Here is a 25,036-nt window from a genome sequence, read left to right as displayed (position 1 = left end):
AAGAACAAAATTCTAATGTATAAATATGGATATGTAAATGTATATTATATATTAAATGAAACAACATTGCATCCATTTGAAATACCACCTTTTAAATGCAGGGGGCATTTTTATCAAATTGTCAAGGTACGTTAATTTTCTAAGGCTGCTTGCGCTTTCCTCAGACTTGGGGGTTTAAAAAGGATTCATAAAAGACTTAATATCTTTCGACTTAGTGCCTATGGTTGCATTACCACTGAATTACAGTTAAAGCAGTTGGATTGGCAGGCCTTTTCGCTTGTGTCCGTCTTCTGTTCAAACTATTCACACTGTGGTAAATAACGTAAGATATCATTTGACTCCTCAAATAATAATTTCATCAGTTGAGGTTTTCGAATATAAATCTGTAAAATCGGTTATTATAATCAGCATTGCCCTTTGAAGCAGAATACTATTACGATAAAAATGACCAGACTTTCCGTAATTAATAAAGCTTCAAAGAGCAGTCACTCTTTATTTGCCTTTCAGCACCAATCTCAACCAGAGATATCCTGTCTGTGTGTGCTCAGTATTGCCTAGCCCTAGTGTATGAGTGGGCAACTGCTTTAGTAGACACACAGCTCTGTTACAAGCCAGCTTCAAAGTCACCATTGTCTTTGCTAATCATTGGAGAATCGAAAGATAAACTAAATATCTAAGTGAAGCATCTGCACATCAAATATGTTCCCACTCTCTCTCGTGTTGAAAAAAGCTATCTCACATGTTGAGACAAAGATTGCATGGTAATCGTGTGTCAATGTTTACAAGTCTAACTTTGGATACCATTCTAATTCTCATAAAGTACAGTTTCACTGAACAAACAAACTCACACAACTTCATTCAAACACAGACAACATCCATGCATCGATCTATCTATCTATCTATCTATCTATCTATCTATCTATCTATCTATCTATCTATCTATCTATCTATCTATCTATCTATCTATCTAGCAAACTCTTTGTCTATCTATGTATCAATCTATATATATTTATATCTGTCTATATTTCCATCTCTCTCTCTCTCTCTCTCTCTCTCTCTCTCTCTCTCTCTCTCTCTCTCTCTCTCTCTCTCTCTCTCTCTCTCTCTCTCTCTCTAGCATTCTTTCTATATATCCATCTATCTGTATGTCTATCTGTCTGGTCTGTCGATCTATCTATCTGGGTATTCTCCAATACATGCCCCTATACTGTAATAGCCTTCATTGATGCTCATTATTTCAGCTGGTTGGGGCTTTTTGCCAACATAAGTAGGGCTATTTTCAACACCTCCGCTTACTGCAACAGGAAGGTATCATGCAAACAAAAGATCAAACGCACAGACAGAGAGAGAGAGAGAGAGAGAGAGAGAGAGAGAGAGAGAGAGAGAGAGAGAGAGAGAGAGAGAGAGAGAGAGAGAGAGCGATTGATCTACGTATTGTCATTATCCAGCTCTTCAATCAGCCAGGCCCATATGAAGAATGGTGATGGGGTAGGTTGGGATTGATTAGCTCGTAGGCCGCTGTCGACACATAAATCAGAGGGAAGAAGGAGTTGGCGTTATTTTTCTTATCGGGGCTCCTCCACACATCCCAGAGTTCACCGCAGTGTGTGAGATGATACCGACACGGCACAGCCACCGGGAGGCTCGGAGACAAGATGAGATTGTGCTTACAGAACAGCTTAGATGACTTATGTGTGCTGCATAAACACCCGGGGTTCCTCTGAGCAAGCCTTTTAAAGGGCCAGGCCGGGGTTTCTGCTGTGGATCTTGACTTTCCCTTGTGGGGGTTCAACTCTCATCGGCTAATGGACACGGTAGGGCTGTGGCTAGCCTGATTTAATGAGGGCACAGACAGTGTGGAACCACCATGTCTGTTTGTTGACATAAACAATGTGTCAAATCAAATAAAAGGTTTTAAAAAAAGTAAGATCAATTGTGTTTGGTAACACTTAAGATTAAGGGTATATTAACTAACCATTAATTAACATTAGTCTATGCAGTAATATGCATTATCTGACGGTACATAACAGTTAACTAATGGTCTAGTAATCATTTAACCAATGGTGCTCATGCTTACTAATGGTGTTGATGTTAAGGTAAAAGGGCTATTAACATAACTAATGTCATGTTAATAGGGTTAGGGTTAGAGTTTTTTGGCATTGTAGTTCAGCTCTTGTTATAGGCTCAGGTTCATTATATGTTCATCTTTGACCACGAATATTATATTGTTATTAGTAGACCTACTTCCTTTTACAGTAAAAAATAGATATTGACAGAGACAGAGACAGACAGACACAAACAGACACAGACAAAGCCTACACACGCACGCACGCACACACACACACACACGCACGCACACGCACACACACACACACACACACACACACACACACACACACACACACACACACACACACACACACGATTTAGTAGAACTATAAGTATTATTTCATCTAGAGAAAAAAATAAAGCACAAGGTCTTCCACTATACTAGCTCTACTTGCCTAAATTGAACAAGAAAATGTGTTTAGCAGATTATGCATCCTACTATAAAGTGACATCATGTGTTAACACGAAAAATCCCAGCCTACGCTCCTCCCTCTCCCGGTGACATCAGAAAGGGTCTTGCTCCGCTAGGATTCGGTTCCCTCACAAAGAAGTAGCCTACTACGAAACTGGGGAAAGCTCGCTCATCAGAGTTTTTTTTCCTCCAGGGGAAAAAATCGGCGGATCTATAATCCAGGTACGTGGCTCTCACTATTCGCCTTGACTGTGTGCACTACTGAATCCTAAAAAAAAAGCAGGTTTCTATTCCATAGCAGTGTCCGCGTGTCTACGGTCGGTGGGGGCACAGTCGCGTCTACCTGGCAGCCAAATGGGATCTCGCCTTTCAATCCCAACGATTCAAACTTTCACGGAATGCGTTCGTGATACGCGACGGCGCTCGTTGGGCTGCACGCGCACGACCGCGGCGCCTTTCCACTAGTTTATGAGGCTCGAGCTCCGTTTCTCGAAGTGACAATGTTACTATTTAAATGGTTGTATTGCTAATCACCTCGTTTTGTGTTCCTTTGGAGTTTGTAACTTCTGGTAAGACATTTCTTCATGCATACATAGCCCACTTTGTGTAGCCGGGATAATAACTAATGGCGAGGCAGATGTGTATCTTAAATAAACAGAGAGCCTATGTAACATTGATTGTATCAAACGGTGCTCTCTTCGGCTACGTGACATTCGTTGCCATGGCATTAAGAAAAATCAACTCTGACCAGATCTCCACCATCGGTCAGACCTTGCATCACACGTTGAACAGTTAATAGAGTGCTGTGTTGGTAGGTGATCAGGTTATAATCCCTATGGATTTAGTGGCCCACTGTATTTTGAACACCACTCTTTTCAGACCGCATTTGGGAGAAAAGCTGTGCTTCTTGCTGACAAAACAAGTTAACGCCCAAATCCACTTTTTTTCCCGAAATTATTTTTCCAGATCGTTTGCCATGATCACACTGAAGGAGCGGCTCGTGTTCACACACGTCATACTCCAGTTGTAGCGCTATACGCCTGGACTTGTATATATCTTTTTTAATATTATTATTTATTGCAATAGAAACAGCTTATTACCTAGAGACGCAATACACTTTTCTGCTGTCAGTCTCACGAGTAGGCATTATGCATAGTATAGTATATGTGATAGTTGTGTTCGTTGTTCGTGTTTGCATTAAGTTGTATGCTTTTGCTTCTTGCAACCATCATAATTCAACTCGATTGTAGTTTTATTACTAAGCTATAACCACGATCTATAGTTCGAAAATGTGTACAACTACACTAATCACGCATGCCATATTCCCAGGAATTCACCGACTGAGTCATGCAAAAATGACTTAACCTAGTTTCCCAAGAGCAATGGAGAAGGGTGGTGGAGTTGGTTGTGTTGGTGGTGTGGTGGGGATATGTTCTCAACCCATCCCGGATGTGTGTATAAATACAGAGGTAGTATTTGTGTTGATTTTATTGTAAAATGCATGCATATATTGACATTATATATGAGCAATCAAACATATACCACCCTCCCAGCAAAACCACAAACATGAACACACACACACACACACACACACACACACACACACACACACACACACACACACACACACACACACACACACACACACACACACACACACACACACACACACACACCACCAGTGCAACCAACCACCACCAAAGCATTGGATCTTGAGGGCTCAATCTTGGGTTTTACAGCTAATCTCAATGGGACTCATTGTGTGAATGAATGTGCATGTGATTCCTGATAAGCCGACCCCAATGCTATCCCGCGTCCACCCTTAGCCCTGGGACGTGGTGTGAGTACATTTCCACCCATCCACCCTCCTCCAACCCTAACCAACACCTCCCTCTCCATGCCCTCTCCGCGTTGGCCCGGCGTCCGTCCAACTCCATTACAGCATTCGCGGCCACAGAGTTATTACTGGCGCGGGTTGGCAGTACACAAGCAGCAGCCATTAGCCCAACCAACACCACACCACCCCCTTACCCAGACACCCATTGTCCCATCTCCACCTTTCTCTCCATCATGTCAGCTGTGACTAACAGCTCCACCAAAGGCATTGCGCGATTGCGTAAGCTGTCACGTTCTGTAATGGCTGAATATGCAAGCCATCAGTGGTTATCTTGTTTCTCGAGGGTTACCAGTGAAGAGAGACTCTTTCTCTTCTGGATGACGAGAGGAGGCATGTTAACAGTAGATGCTATTATTCAGTTTGTACTGTTTTCACATCAGGGACTTGTCAGGCGTGCGTGTGTATGCGTCTGTGAGGATGTCTGTTTGGGTGTTTCTTTGTGAACCATGTGTGTGTCTGGGGTTGTGTACGCATCATGTGTTTGTGCATGTGTGTGTGTGTGTGTGTGTGTGTGCAAGGTGCCTGGGTTGGGTTGTGTCTGGAGTGACCATCGAGGTTATATGGTCGTCATCGCTGTAGTGCCATTGCATTCTTTTCTTCGCATGGAAATCGTCAAGAAGGAGAGACTGGTGGTATAAAAACCCAGATGGATAGTCCAACGTGCCCTGTGACCGGCTCTTTGTCATTCAAAGTGAAAATCCGTTTTGCTTCTCGTTCTCCCCATTTTGGTGCTTGAATAATGGATGATTTAATTTTAGACAAGGCATTCCTAACATTCCTCCTAATGCTATCCCTGCTTGCCGGGAGCCATGTCTACTTTGGTGTGTTTATGTTAGGCAGAAAGGACCAGAGTAGAGAGAGCGCTGGCTTGAGGCCTTCACACTAATAGAATGTGCATGTCTCTTCTTTTAGTTTGAATTACATTTTTTTTCTTTTAATAGAAAGAATCTGAGAAGACCAAACAATAAGTACAAATGTTTTAAACACCCTATGCGGAACATTCTAGAACCACAAGTAGAGGGACAAAAATAGACTTAAGCATACCTGCAAAAGTGGGTGGTGGTGGCTTTGCGTCACAACACTCAGCTAGTTAGCTAGCTGAGCAGGGCAATCGTTGTTGCCTTAATATCACTATGTCATTAAGACACTTGACTAATTTATCTCTTATGTCTAAAAAAAGGAATCAATTGTAATGTTGGGTCTTCCAGGTCTTAAAAATTGCAAAGGTAATCCAGTTGTCAGCTCTTAAAAGGAAGTAATATTAAATAAAGAAATAATCAACTGTTTTTACAGCTTTTCTTACGTACGCTGCATAGTTTAAAGCACAATGCAGACATAATGTCTTCTTCAGTGATTAATGAGGAGGAATCCCACGAATATTGTTGTGGGCTTTGATTTTGTAATGACAGCCAGTACTCAGTTTGATTATTTTCTACGCGGGAACACTATGTTTGAAGACACCACCGAGCTCAGGATATCAAGTCCTGGTGGTTTAGTTGCTGAGTCTTGATGTCACTCCGCAGTATGGTGAGATATGGCTCTATATATCTGGATGCCTTCTGGTGCCCGGACATGATACCACCTCTCTTGACTCAGGCTGGCACATCAGCCTGCGAGTCGTCAATGACTTATTTATTAACTGAAATGACTTTCCCCGCTGTGTGAAATATTTATGGTCATGCAGAACCATCTGAGGCAGGAGAGTTCAAGCTTTGGAAGTTGAAGGTTGTCTCATCCGCCGCATGTGGGAATGGTTTCTCCACAATGTTACAATGGAACTGTGTATACCAAGAGCATGTGTTACTATCGGTTGTGGGCGTGTGAGCGTCCTGTGGGTGTCAACTTTGCTTATGTTTTTTGGCTACCCACGGCTGCAATTAAATGTAATACAAACAATGGCTAAATGTGGTATGGATTAAATGTTGCTCACATCTCTTCCCATCTTGTTTGTTGTCTTAAAAAACGGCCCTGGTCACTGAAGCTTGACCATGCCTTTCGCGTTATCACAAGCTGCTGAAGCATCAGTCTGAACTGGCCTTGCCAGATCCTTTGAGTGCTCACCTCCTATGGCCCCTTCCTCATAACCATGGAAACGATGCATCTGTGTCACCATCGCTCTCTTCTGTAAAAGAGAGTCTGTAACCGCGGGTCGCCATGGTGACATGTTGTGTGCCCGCTGTGGGGGGGAGGTCACATGGTGCTGCCAACTGGTCACCTGCGTTTGACAACATTTGATGCGTTTGAGGCTTAAAGGAGCATTTCACCGGTGGAGGCATGAATATGTATTGAAATTGGGTCCTATATGTAGTCGAATAATAAAATAAAATTCTAATTTGGTGCCGTCTTGACCGAGAAAAGGCAGAAAGTGACTTTTTGGCGCTTGTGGATTGAAGACAACAACTCCCACCATGCACCACAAAGCACAGCTTCACTGGCCACTCCCGCTGATCTAGATCTCCGCCTATCGGACACCTCGCTGATCCATCTACCAAGCTGATACCGCAAAACTGCTTGAAAATCATTTCACACAACATTTCTAGTGAAGAGTATTAGTTGGTGAACTCAGTGAATTGTACTTCAGTTTTATCAACAGCCTCTGTTAGCTTAGCTTCAGACGCTGTGGATGTTAGTTTCTGCTGGTGAAGTCCCACCCACTGGCACTGCTCTAATAGGTTTGTTGCGTCAGTGGGTCCCATCCCCAAAGTGCTTGTAGTCTTTTCCTATTTACTTATACGCAAAAGTCGTCATATTGTGTAATCTTAAACAGGAAGTGTTGGAGATCGATGCAGATCTCTCCAGTCTCTCAAGAAAATAAGGGAATGATGCACGACCATTCAAAAATATGAGTGGGTTTCTAACGATACAAAGCTTAATGGAAATGGGTGAAGTTTCCCTTTAATGCCCACTGTCCTCAAATCCCAAGAGGTGCGAACAATGCAGGCAGCCATTGAATCATGGGAGGGGTCAGTGAGGTTTGGGAGGGGGAGGGGGGGGGGAGGGGAGAGAGATCCTGCAGCCCCCACATCCCCCTCATCTCAAAGGCATTTCCTCCTTGTTTCGGCCGCTTAGCCACTTCCTGCTCGGGAGGAGTATGTCTCCAGCCCAAGGAGTCCCAACTTCTCCCTGGCAGCCATTGCTATGATGCGATACAAAGCTGGATGTTCCGCCAACTGTATCAACACAGTTTTCTCTTCTGTTCTTTCTGTCTTCATAAACCAGTGGGCGGGGAAGAGCATCACTTCCTGTGCACATTCTGTGTAAGTTTCAAAATGTTACTTCCAGGGGCCTGGTTCTCATTAAAATTCACCCAACATAAGCAGTCGCTCCCTGGACACTATGATGTACAGTTGCGGAGGCTTCTCCCCCGCTAAAAAGCAGGACACAGCCGTCCTGTTAGCATAGTGGCTAGTGTCAACATCTCTGCTGTCAGGGGACGCTTAAAGGTCAATGTGTAAGGTCAGGGGCAGGTCGGCCTCACACTCCATCGCCATTTCTGAACCTAAGAATGTCACGTTTCTGATCCCCTCCCCAGATAGGCATATGGTTTCACTTTTTCCAACATCCTTGTGAGGTATTTTTCCTGGTCAACAATCAATGTTGGATCAATCAAGAAGACACATGTGTATCAAGGAGCCATTTTTAGGAGTGATATTGTTTTCCCACTTTTGGTTGTTTTAATTTCAAAGGACATACTAGAGTGTCAAACCAAAACCAGCTTTTAGAGTCAGTATCTTCACTCCTGAGATAATAACGGATACCTTTCACTACCTAATCTGGTTATAAAAGGCTCTTTGTTTGACCAAATCTGTAATGAAGGCCATTTGGCAGCAGCCGATTCACAGGGGACATCAACACGTCCAAGAAAATAGCTGAAGAAAAAGGGAGTGGCATTGATGAAAGTTTCATAATCCGCTTCATCTGCCGAGAGCTGTAGAACAGAGAGAGTCACGTTTAAGTACTATAGTATTGAGTGGAGCAAACCTCTTATAGCGAGGTTACTGCTCCCCTGGTGTTAGTGTTCCCCTATAAGATGATTAAACCCAAGGCCCCAACAAGAAGCAGGATGTTTCTCTACCAGTCTATGTAGGGTCATAAATAATAGCCTATGGTTGGCCATCATCATTTTCCAGAGCCTGTGAACATATTCGCAATATAATCTGTAGAAATCTAACATATTTCTATTTAATTTAATGTGGGAGTTAAAAGCAGCAGATATTTGGCATTTAGAGTTTCACTTGCTGACAATTGATCAGTTATCAAAATGATAAACTTATTTTCAGTTGCTAGATTGATAGACCCACTCACTAATCGTTGAAGGGTGTAATACTTGTTTCAACGTGGCTTTTGATTTGATTATTATGGAGACTTGTATCGATCACGGTCAGTATTAAGTCAGGGCAGTAACAGCTGCCTCGCTTTCCAGACACACTGTGCTTGACAACTTAGACAGGCTGACAAACAAGAACGCCTGCGGCCATTTGTGGCTAACAGCGCCGGTGCCGCACTAGACTTGGTAAACAGCTCAACACAAAAAGGGCAGCGAACAAACAACCATGAGGGAACGAACAAACATGTGGCTAACATTCATCAGAGAATGATTAACTATGGTTAAGTTCCCTTTGTTTGTACATATTTTTGTAATGGGTTTATTGATGTTTAATTTAGTTATTTTTGTATTCCAAAGTGAGTGGCCGATATACACAGCCAGCTGTATTTTAGTGCATAACAATTGACTCTGCTAGTAACTATTATAGCCTAGCCTACAGTACAATGTCATGGCAAAACACTGTTTGTTTGAATTTGCTTTGCTTATATACTGAGAATCTGGCAGACGTTTAAGCAGAAAAAGCTTCTGGACTTAAAGAAGGGGGTTGCTTCTCCTGGCTGGGTTTGGCTCTGAGCATCTTACAGCCAAGAAAGACAAGACCATCCCTTCCCCCCCATAAAAAACACCTACATCTAGTTTTATTTAGAAGAGTTCACTCGTAACTTTCATTTCATTTTTACCTAGGGAGCTACAGCAATGGCTAACTGGTTGTTCCGGCAAGTAATTGGAGTTAATACAGCCAGAGGGGCAGTGACTTTTGCCATGCTATTACCAGTGAAAGTGTCTAAGCCCCATAATGGCCTCTCACCATGTCGTAATATCAGGGCCCTCAGGCCCTCAGGCTCATTTGCATGGAAGTGTACGTGATGTAAATTTTTGGCTTTGCCTGTGATTTACACGGCAGGAGTCTCCACCCACAATTGTTCCCTGTGAGACGCAGCCTTCGTGGAGGTTAAACACATCAGGGTGGCCACCAGACTTGCCATAGAAGAGGACCACCCAGTGCTTTTATGTTGGAGGCCAGATAGACAGCCAGGAGATCCAGCGGCTGCACGTCATTCTTCCGTCCTGCACGGCCTTGCCTTAAGCAGACGAGGGGCTGGCATCATGCCGTGACTGGGATGGAAAACAGGTTGGGCTTGACGAACATTAGCACAAAAACAGGGCCCCTTTATTGGTAATAGCCCCTTTATCCATTGGCTTGGCCGCAATCCACATGAATACAAATGAGTAGTTTATAGAAGTTAATGGGCACACTATAATGTTGTTTTATGTGAAAGAGTGAACATGCTTCCCAACTGTGTTCTTCAGCCTCCACCGGCTCCACCTGTTCTTGACACGTTCGTACGTATAGATAAATGTATTCAAGCTATTTTTGAAGCTTTTATCTCATGTTTTTTAAGTCTTTAGCTGTGACATGTTTATCTTGAAAGGAACATTTCCTACATGAGGTTCAAGTCTTGTTTTCTTCTCTAAATATTCCGTTATCTTGTGTGTTTGTTGTGTGTTTACAACATTGTTCTTTCTAATCCCCTAGCTCCACCAAATGTTCTTGTTTCACTCGTATTTACCACCAGAATTGTGTCCCTGGTACTCAGCTGCTGTCAAAACAGTTTATTCTATCTATGCACCCTTTTTCTGCTGACTTTAGAGGGGGATGAATTATAGATGAAAAGAGAATGCTCTGGATTGTTCTTGGGTGTCTCTCTTCCATCAATGTGCTCCACTGACCTATGATCTGTGTTTTGTTTTGGAGCCATACTCCAGTTGTCATACATTTAACATCGATAGACCCCTGGCATGCACCATTAAAGAGAAAAGGAAGAGATGAGAAGCGTTTTGAAGAAGCGAGTATGGGTGTTTTTTAGGATAATACTTGGGAAACAAGGTGTCTTCATTTACTGAACTCTTTTGGGAGGGAAGCATTTGCATTCATAATGCTAAACCTTGCAAGTTAGTTAAGGTTTAAAAGCTATTGTTTGATTGTCTTTTGAAAGAATTGACGTAGCCATCTACTGTTAGTGTTTGAAATGTACTGCGGATCGATCTATTCCTGCCTCTGTATGAGACAATTTCGATTTTTAGCCCGCTCCAGGCTTAATTCTAACCCATCAGGGGTTCTGAGAGAACCGTCTTGCCTATCAATCACAGGTGTGTGAATTCAACACTTCTCAATGGCGAAGAAATTTAGGGAGAGAGGGAGCAGAGGTAGAGATCATTATCTTAGTTTTTTTTCAAAACCTCGCTCTCTTCTACTGGTTTCTGGTTTCACGGGTCTCAGCTCTTCCCTACAGCCCCATTATTCTCTAATAAAAATATATTGGCAAAAAAATATTTTGTTCACACATTGTGAACAGGTTAGTAATCAGCTGTTGCTAGATATATTGACCACAATATAGTCCTCTTTTGGAAACAAGTACCAAAGCATCACATGTACCAACTTGTTCTCTTTTTCTCATGAAATCCCTTCATCTGATACTAGCATGTTCCCTTGAAATAGGCTAATAATTCATCATTCTGATCAGATATCTCTGTATCCACTCGCCCACTCCCTTATCCTTTAGATTTTAATGGTTCCCTAGAGCAGATCTCACATCCTCAGAGGGAGAATCGGCATCAAAGTTATTCAAATTAGCTCTTTGACTCATTTTAATAGACCTAAATGAAACCGAGCCAATCAAACACAAGCCGTTTTTTCCCTATTTGTTCCCAACTCTTGTGGGAACACTCTGTAGCAGGACAAACACATAGTCTCCAAATAAGAACATTATAGAAATCAATCTTGACATTCTTCAAAGAATTTGTCATGAATAAAAGACAGACAGGATATCAGAGAACACAAAGTTCAAAGAAAAGGGGAAGACTTATATTTAGCGGGTATGTTGCATTTTTATCCTGAAAAGGACGTGTGCTCCCTGATTTATGAGTGCAGTTTTGAGCAGATACAGATTCAGTGACTGCGAGAGGTACTAGTTGTTTTTACACTGGAGACAAAACAATACATCACACTGTTCTTTAGTCTCTCAGTATCCAACTGGGGACACATTTCATTATTGTTGTGACACTGTTGCTTCCAACAGTTTGTCAGTATTTTTTCGTTCAACAAGCAGGTTGTGAGGACAATTAACTTTTATCTTCAGAGGAAGTCAAATCATGGACCTTCACAATTAGACTATACTAGTTAAATTATAAAACACATGCTGTCTTCGACTCTAATCCTGCATTATCTTGCTTCCAGATATCATGGGAGGCTGCTGACACCTGACGTCTGTTGTTAGCCGGAGGGAACCTGCAGAGCTGCCTGAGCGCACACGTCAGTGCGCAGGAAAAAAACACCAGCAATGGCGGCCCATCGAATCAAAGCCACCACAAATAACAACATTTCCCTGCCTCGCTGCAAGTCAGAGGGGACTCTCATAGATCTCAGCGATGGTGTTTCAGAAGCCACCCTCACCAATGTCAAAGGTAAGCTGCTCAGTTGGTTCATGTTTGATACTTTTTTGGTCCACTTTGCAAACACACAACTAATACATTTTCTGTTTTGGCTCTTCTTGCAGTGCTTTCTCCCAGTGCCTTACGGCTGGATGCCACCGCCTCCTTCAGCACGGCCAGGGAGGTTGTCGCCATCAAGGACTATTGCCCATCCAGCTTCACCACCCTGAAGTTCTCCAAAGGGGAACGTCTCTATGTTCTCGACACCTCGGGAGGAGAGTGGTGGTATGCCCACAACAACACAGAGATGGGCTACATCCCGGCGGCCTACGTTGAGCCCGTCAACTACAGAGACTCCTCCTTCAGCGACAGCGGGATGATTGACACCATAGCCGACTGCAACGAGGAGGCGGCCAAAGAAATTGACCTTCTCGGGGAGTGGGAGGGAGTTCTTTTGAAACAGGCCATCTTCCAGAAGAGCAATCCTTTCTCGACCTCGACTAACCCTTTCCTCAACGGGGGTGTTCAGAATACACTGGACCAGAACTGTAACGAGAAACCAGTGGACTTGCTGTTGTTTGATACGCTGGCTGTATCAGAACCAAACTCCACTAGTAGCACTGTGAATATCAATGGCTTCGTTGGCGGTGTTTGTGATTTCAACCAGGGCGGCACACTTTCTGGAACCGGGCAAACGTTGAGGAGGGACAACCCATTTTTTAGAAGTAAGCGCTCCTACAGTCTCTCTGAGCTGTCCATCCTGCAAGCTCAATCAGACGCCCCTCAGGGTTCCACAGGTTTCTTTGGAGGCTTAAAAGCTCCCGCACCAGAACAATTTCAGAGCCGGGAGGATTTTAGGGCGGCGTGGCTGAACCATCGCAAGCTGGCCAGATCCTGCCACGACCTGGACTCGCTAGGACAGAGCCCTGGCTGGGGCCAAACGCAGCCAGTGGAGACCAACATTGTTTGCCGGCTAGACAGCTCGGGGGGGGCAGTCCAACTTCCGGATACAAACATCAGCATCCATGTTCCGGAGGGCCATGTGGCTCCAGGAGACAGCCAGCAAATATCCATGAAAGCCCTGCTAGATCCTCCGCTGGAGCTGAACACTGACCGGTGCACCACCGTCAGCCCCGTGGTGGAAATAAAGCTCAGCAACATGGAGACCAAAACCACCGTTACCTTGGACATGAAGGTGTCAGTAGTGGTGAAAATGGAGAGCAGGCACACGACGGAGGTCATCTGCGTGAGGAGTGATTGTAAAGAGGGTCCCTACACAGCGATTCCACAGGCGTACATATACGGTGACATGGTGCAAGTGTGCCTAGATAACCTGGAACCGTGCATGTACGTGTGCGTCGTTGCCCAGTCCCAGTCTATATTAGCAGGTTCTACGGTTTGGGAACAGGTGGTGAAAAAGGTCACCTTAGGGGTATATGGTCCAAAGCACATTCATCCTTCATTCAAAACTGTGGTGGCCATCTTCGGCCATGAGTGTGCCCCTAAATCCTTGTTGGTGAGTGAGGTGGGAAAGCAAGCACAGTCTGCTCCCCCGGTGGCACTGCAGCTTTGGGGTAAACACCAGTTTGTCCTGTCAAGACCCCAGGATCTCTGTGTCGGCGTTTATTCCAACATGGCAAACTATGAGGTGAAGGTCAGTGACCAGGCCAAAGTGGTCAGGGGTTTCCAGGTGAAACTGGGCAAAGTCAGCCGCATTGTTTATCTGATCGCCTCGCGAAATGCTGAGGAAGTTTCTGATTTCACCTTGAGGGTGCAGGTGAAAGACGACCAAGAATGCATACTTGCCCAATTCTGTGTTCAGACCCCCACTCCACCACCCAAGACAGGTCCCAAGACATCAGTGCAACGCCGTTTTCTAAAGAAGAAGGAGGTTGGTAAAATCGTCTTGTCGCCACTCGCCATTGCCACCAAGTACCCAGTTTTCCATGACAGGATGATCAATGGCCTGAAATTTGGGAAACTTATCAAAACAGTCATCCGCCAGACAAAAAATCAATACTTATTGGAATACAAAAAGGGGGACTTTGTCGCTCTGTTGAGTGAGGAGAAGATAAAGCTAAAAGGCCAGTTGTGGACAAAGGAATGGTACATTGGATATTACCAAGGCAAGATGGGCTTTGTTCACGCCAAGAATGTTCTAGTGGTTGGTAAAGTGAAGCCCATTTACTTCAGCGGGCCTGATCTTACCACAACACTATTGCTGGAGCAGATACTGAAGCCCTGCAAGTTCCTGACGTACATCTACGCCTCTGTGAGGACGATACTGATGGAGAACATCGGCAGCTGGCGGGCGTTTGCCGACGCACTCAGTTATGCCGACCTGCCACTGACACACTTCTGCCGGGCAGAGTTGGACAGCGAACCGGAGAGGGTGGCGTCCGTGCTGGAGAAACTCAAAGAAGACTGCAACAATGCAGAAGGAAAGGACAGGAAGTCCTTCCAGAAAGAGCTACTGACGGTATGTTACACAGCAATTGCCTTCCTCTCCCAATTGTTTTACCATTGTGTTATTTATTTAGGAAGATATAAACCATCCTTGCCTCTCTGTATATTACTGACACAATTTGCATATCCTCCCTTCCCTTCCCGCTCATCTATTTTCCTGTCTGTCTTCGTCGTCACAAAGACATTCTTTTCTAGCTCGCTTACAGCTCGTTTTCTGTTAACTGCAAGAAAGCAACTTGAAGCAGTGGTCTGCACGGTGCTAATTCTGTTGATCGTGCAGCAAATAATTGCTGTGCCTGCATCAGGCTCTGACAGGGGCAGGGGAGTAGTGGAGTGCAGAATACTCTGCCCAACTCGTCCCTCTGATTTAATGTGTGTGTATAAACGTGTCTTGTTTAGCTTGTGTTCCAATGTCTGTAAAATCATACTTTGGTTTGTTTCCCTCACAAATATATAAACTGGAGGACTGTAATGTAGTTGAATATAAAGCAAATGTATCAACATATGTCAATGAAGGGAGCTTTGCTAGTGGTGTTTGCATCCACTACCAAGCAGCTGGGAAGTGGCAGTGTTGTGTGACTAATCAGGAAAACCCATATGTCTGGTTTGAGATGATGAATCCAGAGGCGCTATGATGACACAGACTAATAATGAACACAGAAACTGTAATAATAGGAGATCTTTCTTCGCCTTAACCAGCAGCATGTTAGCATTAGGCTTTCAGTCTGTAATGCATCAAACCCTGTAAACTAGGTTATTTAGGCCAAGTTCATCGTAGCAAATCCCATTAAATCTAAAGTGGATTGTTAGGCCCTGCTTATTAATTTATTCCCACTATTCCCACTTTCTATAGGATTCAAGTGTTTCAAGCATTCCTTCAAAGACGAATCATTTAACAAATGCTGCACTGAGAATGACAAAAAAAAACTTTTATGCTCCAAATAATTGAGAATCTTTCAGTGCTGAAGGCAGTTATTTTTAACATTACCTCAGGCATAGTACACCTGAGGATGCTCCAAAACACTCACTACCTGAGGCTGAGGTCTTTTTTAGTATTTAGTATTATATCGTTTTGTATTTCAGTATTCTATCTAAATTTAATTTTTCTTTATTCTTCTCTAAAGAAATCTCTCTCTCTCTCTCTCTCTCTCTCTCTCTCTCTCTCTCTCTCTCTCTCTCTCTCTCTCTCTCTCTCTCTCTCTCTCTCTCTCTCTCTCTCTCTCACTCACTCACTCACTCACTCTATATGTATATACTATATATATCAACGTTTTTAAAGTAAGTGCTAACCAGTGGTAGTGCACCCTGCTTTCCTTTGGTTAAAGTATGTCAGAGGTCACCCAGCAGGGCAGCGCAACAGAGTGCAACCGGAGAGAACACTGTAATTTAGTGTGGGTTGTAAACACATTTTTAGAAACAGTTGACCTTACAGAAGCACAGAAGAACAACATCTAGAGCTGAGGTTAAATATCAGCCCTGTAAAACCCATCTGAATTCATCCATTTCTCAGGCCCATCAGCCACTTTCAAAGGCTTTAGTGTTACATTAAAATCGTTTTTGTATACATTTTTCTAAAATAATTTCAATACTGATGGTTTTTGGGTTATGGGCTAGCCTATTATGCGCTATTTGTGAAGGAAGAACTTTTCATGTCATCCAAACAATATATATATGTATAAACTGTGGCAACCCGGCACGGTGAGCGAACCACCTCCTCCCAAACAAGACACCATTACGCGGGGAAAAACCAAAAAGGCATGTTTTATTCCCAACTCGAACATAGAGTCTCTCGCTGAAGAAACACAAAAGAACGTAAAAACATGGAAGGAATCAACGGTCCCATCCTTCGTGGGTGGAATCCCCGTCACCCACGAGGACCGGTCTCTCTGGACAGGAGCAACATGGCTGGGAGAGCCCCGAATGAGGGGAGAAGCAGGCTATTTAAGCCCTGCTTCTCCACCTGTTCCTCAGGTGCTCTGCATCTCCTTAATTGGCCCGGGCTGGGTTGCCACAATACATCCACATTCCTGGAACTGAATAGTTCATGCATTGGACCGATATTGAAAATAATTAGAATTGAAACAATAATATTCCCAAAAGAACCATTGAATCATTGCTTGCATTCGTTTACACATTTTGCTAATGCAAATGTTGTATGCAGGTGTGAATGTGGGCCTGTTTTTTACATCCACAAAATATACACTAATAACATTAAACAAATGCACATGAATGAGTAGTACAAAATGGAAGAAATATGGTCAGGTGAAACACCAAGGTTAATGTAGGTGTAACAGCTTGTAAGGCATTGAAATATGCCTAGTTGCCAGTGCTGGTGATAAATACTGTGTTTCTGCTCAAATAGATTATTCTATGGCATGTAGCATGCACCTGGATGGCATATGCTCAAGACAGCAAATCAGGCTATAATCTGAAGTGTGAACTCCTCCTGAGCCTCTCATTTCCAACCCTGCATCTCCAAATCTCAGGAATCTTGCAGGTGACTTTCATTTGAACAGGATGCCCAAACTGGTTCCCATGAGCTGCAACACCACTGTGTGTCTACAGTGTCTACAGTGTGTGTGTGTGTGTGTGTGTGTGTGTGTGTGTGTGTGTGTGTGTGTGTGTGTGTGTGTGTGTGTGTGTGTGTGTGTGTGTGTGTGTGTGAGTTACTTTGGCAGGAAAACACATTGCCTTTAAATCACTTTGCTGGCTTTATTTCCCCAAGAGACCACTGGGTCGGACCACTCAGTGTGTGCATCTGGCACCCGTAGTGCAGCCAATTTCGTACCTTAGCAACTTACTTATATAACTATCCAGTTAAAAACTGATTCCACCGAGCCTCTTTGACCAATAGTGCGTACTTGCTCCCAGTACACTGTTCAGCTGTTAACCCCAGCATCTGCTCCTCCCTCTGCTACCACCCCGCACGGCGTGTAGTCAGCAGAAACAAAGCATATTGAAGATAAAACATGTGCCCCCTCCCTACACCTTTGTTTTTTTGTGCATTGTGCATATGAAAATTGGATGAGCCACATTCCCACAGCATTGGTCTTGAAAGATGGTTTTGTACGCATGCAAAAATTAAGAGGAAATTAGATTGTAATTAGATTGCCATTCAGGGTGAGGAGGACATAGATCCAGTGCACAAACTAGCGTTTAAGAGACAGGGAAAGTGTTCAAATCAGTCAGCATTCATGGCACTTAGAAGTCGAGAAGTCAATCCAAATACCATTACAGATTTGACGTCTGTATTATTGCTCAATAACCGCCTGTCTTAAGCCAGTAGAGGACACAAATTAAGGTAATGACGCTTGTGTATCTGTTGTATAAGCTGATACGCTGAGGCTCTCTGTTTGAGCTGAATTGCCATCCGTCCTATCATAACAGCGCCCTCAACTTGTGAGGCCATAAAAAGCCTGTGCTAGTGGAGGTGATTGCGTCGGTACTCATCGTGGAGAAAACAAACAAACAGCCTAGGCAGCCTCTTTTTGTGTGTAGGATCACAGGCAAACAGATGTTTCCTGCTTCATTGTTGAACAAGGCTAAACAAAATGGCTAGTTATGGACCGAGAGGCGCCTGCGGTCCACACTCACTCCTTATCCCTACCCGCCCGCCTCCACCTCACCCCCGCCACCACCGCCCCCACCATTTGAGAATATATGTCTGTGTCGCAGGCCATGAAGGGGAGCCCATCGATTTATTTCTTCACACAGCGGAGAGGGCAGCTTCTGCCTAGTGCTGCTCATTAAAATCGTCCTTGTTTTTTATATCTTTGCTATGAGTGCCTCATCTTTCATTTTGTACGTGAACACGTCTACCCTCTGTGCTGTAGCTCTTTTCAATGGCCAGTGTCATTCTGTTGGGTTGAACACAGAGTTGGAAAAGACTGCAAACAATTAAGACTGACGCTTCACATCCACCACAGGCTCGCCCACGACTCAACCACTGCTACCAACGTTGTGTTTCTTTCTTTTTCATTCTTGTTTTTTTTTCTTTTTTTTCGTTTTAAAGTCCACATCAATCTTCTGTAACTCCTGTCTCCTCTGTTTTGGATCCCACTCAAGCTCCCGTCTCAAGGAGGAAAGCGGTAAACTGGAGAAAATGATGCTTTACCCTCTGAACTCTGACATTCCAAGCTAACCCAGCGATACTCTAACACTAAGATTTGGGATAAAAATAAAAATAAAGCCCAGCCCCAAAAGATTGAGGTCTGGGGCTGGGGTTCCAAAGCAATCTCAGCAGGCTGCAGAAGCAGTCCCAGTGCGACTGCTTCCCAACCATATGCCCTCTAGATCTTTGCGCCCCGATAGGGCCTGGGACGAATAATAATAATAACATCCTATTTCTGGCGCATGACTTTCAAATTGGAATGGGCTGCCAGTATACGGATAAGGCCAGTTCTTTTTTGCCATTCTTGTACATCTCAGATTTTTTCAGACAGCATTCCTCTGATTTTTGTTTGCTTGTTTCTTCCTTCCTCTCTATGGGTGTGGCAGGCTGTTGGCTGCTCTTGAACTGTTGTACGTTGCAGCAAACCCACGCAACAACCCCCATGAGTCGTGGCTGTATTTGAAGGTTTTTTACTGTCTGACTTTGGGTAAAATAAGGGAGGTTCACTCTGAGGGCAGGATGTCACAGTTGCCGCAATTCGTTGTTCTCTTCCCCCATCATTTGTTCTTTTTTTTTTACCTTTTGTAGATTTTTGTTTCAGGTCTAGGGGGAAATGGGGTAGTGGCAGCGGTGTTAAGCATGTTTTGAAACCACCAAAGGGTAAAGGCACAGGGGAGAGAGCGGCTTATAAAAAGCAATAAAACAGAACAGAAAAGGCGGAGAGAGAGAGGTGGTGTAGATGAAAGCGTGCTGCTGGCTGAGATGTAGCGGATGGGCAATTGTGGTGGTAAATTAGACGGAAATGAAGACGGGTCGGAAGATAATAGCAGCGAGATTGCAGCGGGATGGAGCGACGGAGGGACAAAGTGGGGCCGGGAAATGAAAGCACGGAGGTGGTTAGAGCAGGGGGACAATGGCGCGTCGGGCGCCGTGCTGTGACGTCCTCCGCATGGCGGGCATGGTTGAACCCCCCCTCTTTGAGGATGTTAGATCTTCCTGATGTCTGCATGGGGGAGAAAATCACACTTTTCCTGAGGATCACCTAATTGGTGTAAAGACAGATATTGCCTGAGCCTCTGACTTGTTAATGTGTCACAGAAAAGGTTCCTTTCTTCTACATATTGTGACCGACGACCCTCAGTGATGGATGATTCAGACGTTGCAGAATAGGCGGTTTCCCTACAGTTTACCCCTACTGAGATGGTGATATTTAAGTAGAGCCTGAAATGCATACGCACACACACACACTCGAGTACGGTTAGTCTTATAGAACCAAGAGTTGCGCCCAGCTGACATTTTGGAGAACGAAAGAAACAGCACAGTGTATACTCTCTCTGCACTGCAGTGTGTTTAATGGTTTGTTGCCTAAAGTTATTGAAAGCATAGTTGTCTCAATCAGCTCAAATCCTATTCCTCATCCAATGCAATTCAAGTATTGTTCTCAATCTATGCTGAGCCTGAGTAAGTGTGGGTGGTCCAATCGGTTATGGTATGAATGTTAAAACTTTGAAAAAGGTTTAATTTGCAAAAATATAATGAAAATAAACTTGCAAAAATGGTTTGATCTTTGATCATAATTATCTGGGCCTAACCTGTTCCTTTGGCTGAACCTATCTCTACTCAATGGTACCCACAAACAGCCATGACTCAGTCCCTAAGGCTTTTATTTTACTGCCCAGCCAGAGGGAAAACATTAGTTTGAACCAAACCACCCGCTATGCTGCTGTAACACCCCAACGGAAACTTCAGCACTTTAGCCTCTTAAGTCAACCAAAAATGGAAAGAGCCGGCATAGATTAAACAAGCAATTAATTCAGAGCAGGTGGAATGCATGAGCAGAAATCATGCGCAGGATCCAACCACCAAAAAACGCTGGCCGTTTGGGTCCCCAGAGCAGATTCTTTGACCAAAGTCCAATTTAAAGTCCACAAAGATATTTCAGCTGTTCTACATTCACATATTTACACACAGCTCATTCTTTGGATATGAACGCTGTCGTGTTGGGTTTCGATGACTAACCTTGATGAAAGTTATGTATCCCAAGTACACCAGCCCCCCTTGGGTCAACAAGAGTTGTACCGGCGGGACATTCATCACCAGGGGAATACATTAGCGAGATCTATTTGTGGACTACAGCTCCTGGCCAGGGGCAAACTTAAGCGAGAGGTGAGCCGGGAAGCCTTCTCCTTTATATCAGCGGGGATTTCCTGTCACTGTTATCAAGAGAGGAAACAGGTGCATGCTGATGGTCTTAACCCAATAAAGGACTTCTCCCCGATGACTACAGAAGAATCGTCTACACAAAGACCCTCAAGTCAATAACAGCACATATACACGGTACATACGCAAACAAAATACAGCAACTGCCTATTCATAACTAGTCAATCAAATCCACAGGGATGTGCTGGGGTATATGAGCCAGTGAGAGAACGCAAACAAATGTCAAATCGTTCAAAACTGTATTATTGTAGACCTCATTTCATAAAATAAAAATGCAATGCTATGCACTTCACATAGGGACAGGGGAATACTGAAGGAAATGAACAACGAAAAAGAAGAAAATAGATGTAAAATAATGTGATTCAGATTCATAGCATAGTCAGTTTCTCACCCAATCTAAAGGAATATGGAGGAGGATCATCGCTTTTGTGAGGCGGAATGGCTGCTATCAGAGATGGGTTAGGTTGCCGTGGTGCAATGGCATGTACATTCCTGCATCCCCCCCTCCCTCCTCTCCCCTCTCAGTCTCTCTTACCCATATCCTGTCAGTCCACACATTCCTCAGCCCAAGTCAGGCGGCTTTAAATTCACTGCTGTTGAGTCAAAAGGCTTCATCTCAAATGACATGTGTTTTGTGAGCACAAAGTGTAAGGTGTTTGGTATGTGCGTGTATGGCGTATGGGTCCAATGGCTAAATGCATCAACCTGAAGAAGTGACATTTGAGCTGGGCTGATTTGTGTTCCTATTCATGCATGTGCAGCATTACTTGTTTTTCCAAATATATATACATCGTTGGGCATACTGCAAGTCCTGATCTGTCTATTTCATCAAGTCTGAAATTGCCTACTAGTGTATGTCATCCATTACAGACTTCACTTCTTTGATGGCTCACAGGTAATACTGGGCCGTGGTCCAATGTTAATTCAACCCAATCATTTGTCAGGCTGTGCTTTGTTATTCTTCCTCCATTTGAAACACAGCGGCCGTTGAATTGCATCTGGCATCATCGTTATCATCTTGTAGCGTCCTCGCCCCTTTGACCCCCGATAACCAAATATTCACGAGTTAAATGTGCCAAGTTCATCAGCAATTTGAGGAAGACGGTTCAAAGACAAAAAAAAAAAAAAAGCAATGTGTGACCTATAACAAACAGACTGATTATTCCGCCTCGCGTAGTGTATCTAAACCACCAGACCCCCAGGCTGACTTTACTACTCTAATATTTTGTCCTCAATTCACCGTTGTGAATTACTGTCACCCTGATTAATTATTCGCTCCGGCACACAATACAAACCTCTGCTTTCTGCCAGCTCCCCGAAACAACTTCCAAAACGCTGGGCTTGCAGGTTGCCACCAGTCCCGTCCCTGCAAAGGAGTCATTGCTTGGGCATTGGAAGTCTCATTGTATCCCTTAAACCCTGCCTCTCCGTTCCGCAGGCGCTGCTGCAGATGGACTGCCAGGGCCTGGTAGCCCGGCTGGTCATGGACTTTGTCCTGCTGACCACGGCGGTGGAGGTAGCCGGCCGTTGGAGGGAGCTGGCCGAGCGCCTGGCCAAGGTGTCCCGCCTGCAGATGGACGCGTACGAGGCCCCGCACCGCGCCAAGAACGGCGTGGTGGACAGCGAGGTAGGCGGGCTAGGATGACATTTTTTTTGGGGGGTTTTCTCAAACGTATGATGTTGGAGAGAAAACTTTTCCTGCTCTAATTTACTAGACAAGCTGGATGTGAGGTCATTAGTCACTGAATCAAATCTACAACTATTATGTTTTGATGCCAGTTACGTTGTTGTAAAGTGCCTCTCATCCTCTCTCTCTCTCTCTCTCTCTCTCTCTCTCTCTCTCTCTCTCTCTCTCTCTCTCTCCCTCCCTCTCTCTCCTCAGGCCATGTGGAAGCCAGCCTACGACTTCCTGGTCACGTGGGCGGCCCAGATCGGCGACAGCTACCGCGATGTGATTCAGGAGCTACACATTGGCCTGGACAAGATGAAGAACCCCATCACTAAGCGCTGGAAGCACCTGACCGGCACGCTCATCCTGGTCAACTGTCTGGACTCCCTGCGTGGCTCGGCCTTCAGCCCCGCCTCTCAGGACGACTACGCCATCTGAGTTCTTGCCTGAGCCTTCCCCACCGTCACCCCTCCCCACGCCGCCTCACTGAATTCATTGCAATGCTTTTCCTCATGCTAGCGTTCCCTAAGCACCGGCTTAGACTCGCTCATAAGGCGTTATTATGTTGGAGATTTCCCCTCCCCTTTAATGCAACCACTATTTTTCTTTTTGTTTCTCGCTCTGCCTTCAGTCCCCCTGCGGGATCTGGGAGCCGGGGTTGCGATTTTAAGACTGTTTCTATGGCAGCCGATTCCACTACACACAATACTGTTTGTAGCTCTCAGTATTCACAGACTATTTTAATAGATCTCCTCTTGCATAGTATGTATTTTTGTACACTTTAAATATGGCACCGATTTCTTTTTTACAATTTCAACACTGGTTGAGAACTGTGGATTGACTGCTTCAAAAACACACTTATAAAAACAAAAGACACTTTAAATATTAATATTCTTGTCAGCGTAACCTTGTCACAGTAGCCTTGTAAAGTGTCCAACCAGCTTTGTATTTATTTATATGTCTGTTTAGGTGGGAAACAGGTCTTTCTGTTTCAGATATTGAGTTACTTTACAGATGCATTCTGCAATGCAGGATTTTATTTGACAATAAACATTGCTTTGATAAAATTTCCACTAAATTTCTAAAAATGTCAAACGTTGTTCTCAAACGTTTCAACATCTAAATAAGCCACTCATTCGCAAATAAAAATATTGTTTCTTGATTGATGATTCTTAAAAATAATATCAAGAGAAAAGTTTGAATTTACCTCAATGTAATGGTTAAATATTATACACCTGGATCCTTTCTTGGTGGGGTTTTACCCTATTTGTAGACAAAAAATATTTTAGTCACCGCAGTCACAATATGAATGCCAATAAACATTTTAAGTATGACTAAGGATTATATGGAGTGTTCTTTTTCTTTTTTTTGCAACTCCAGTTGCCAGTTGGTTAGTCTGTCAACGGTTTGCCGTTGACAGACTAGTTAGCTAGGCTAGCAATGTACCACTGTGAGGTGGACATTGTTCACCAAGTATGGTTAACAATTTAGCGCAGCAATTTAATAATAATGCTCAATGGCACATATCAGCAAGTTCACATTTGCCACCAGACAACCCAGAAGGATTGATCTTTGCATTACATTTTATACATTTATTATAACATATTTTCTCATAATTCCAAAATCATTTTGTCATTTATGATGCTGTATTTTATCGTTCCAACACACATTGCTAAAACAAGGTTTTTTGACCATCTAAGAATCCAGAATACAATATCCAAATGAGAATATGATTATAATTACACATGTCTTACAATCTGTAAGATTCAAAGGAAGGTATAAGAAACAGACATTATCTAATTCATCCGCTAATAAAAATTCTCATCCAGCCCTCATTGCACTGTTGAAGAGAGGGAGGACATTTTAAATAATTAGCACAGGATTCAAAGCACAACCCAATCGGAATATTAATGACATTCAAATATTTATAACATTCAATGGGTTTGGGTCTTTCCTCAGTGTTGTATTTGGTTTTGTGCTGCTATATTATTATCTGTCCAATAGGAATTCAAATGCATAAACCTCACAGAAAGGAAAAGTATCCAAATGTGTTGGTGCACATTGAATTCTATCTTCAGGATCTACTATGTATTCCAGCAAGTATCGATACACATCCCTTTTAAATTAAAAACCAACAGCAAAATGACAAACATATTAAGATTGTGTATTGTTACTCCTAGACCCAAATCACTAATGACTTACATGACTCATTAGGATGTGTGTATGGAGAGAGAAGAGCGAAGGGGGATTGAGAGCAGCATCTCAAGAGCAAGGTATCCTTGAGGGATATGATAAAGAGAGCTTCCTGGCAGTGGGAAAAACAGCAAACGAGGAAAGATGTAGAACTTTAAGTCTGAAAAACCTTTGGCAGCCTGTCTGCTTATCTACCCCCC

The 25,036-nt window shown here is 43.8% G+C and overlaps 1 protein-coding gene across 1 annotated transcript; it reads left to right on the top strand.

Moving 5' to 3' along the window:
- The first annotated feature begins 2,632 nt into the window (after nucleotides 1-2,632).
- LOC115533250 (SH3 domain-binding protein 4) lies at nucleotides 2,633-23,984 on the top strand. Its single transcript, XM_030343661.1, has 5 exons — nucleotides 2,633-2,743; nucleotides 11,984-12,210; nucleotides 12,303-14,656; nucleotides 22,413-22,601; nucleotides 22,857-23,984. The coding sequence occupies exons 2-5, from the start codon at nucleotides 12,087-12,089 to the stop codon at nucleotides 23,079-23,081; spliced, it is 2,892 nt and encodes a 963-aa protein (XP_030199521.1). The 5' UTR covers nucleotides 2,633-2,743; nucleotides 11,984-12,086; the 3' UTR covers nucleotides 23,082-23,984.
- Nucleotides 23,985-25,036: the final 1,052 nt, after the last annotated feature.

Source organism: Gadus morhua, chromosome 20 (genome assembly GCF_902167405.1).
Source record: "Gadus morhua chromosome 20, gadMor3.0, whole genome shotgun sequence".
Lineage (NCBI taxonomy): Eukaryota > Metazoa > Chordata > Actinopteri > Gadiformes > Gadidae > Gadus > Gadus morhua.
This window is presented reverse-complemented; position numbering and strand designations above follow the sequence as displayed.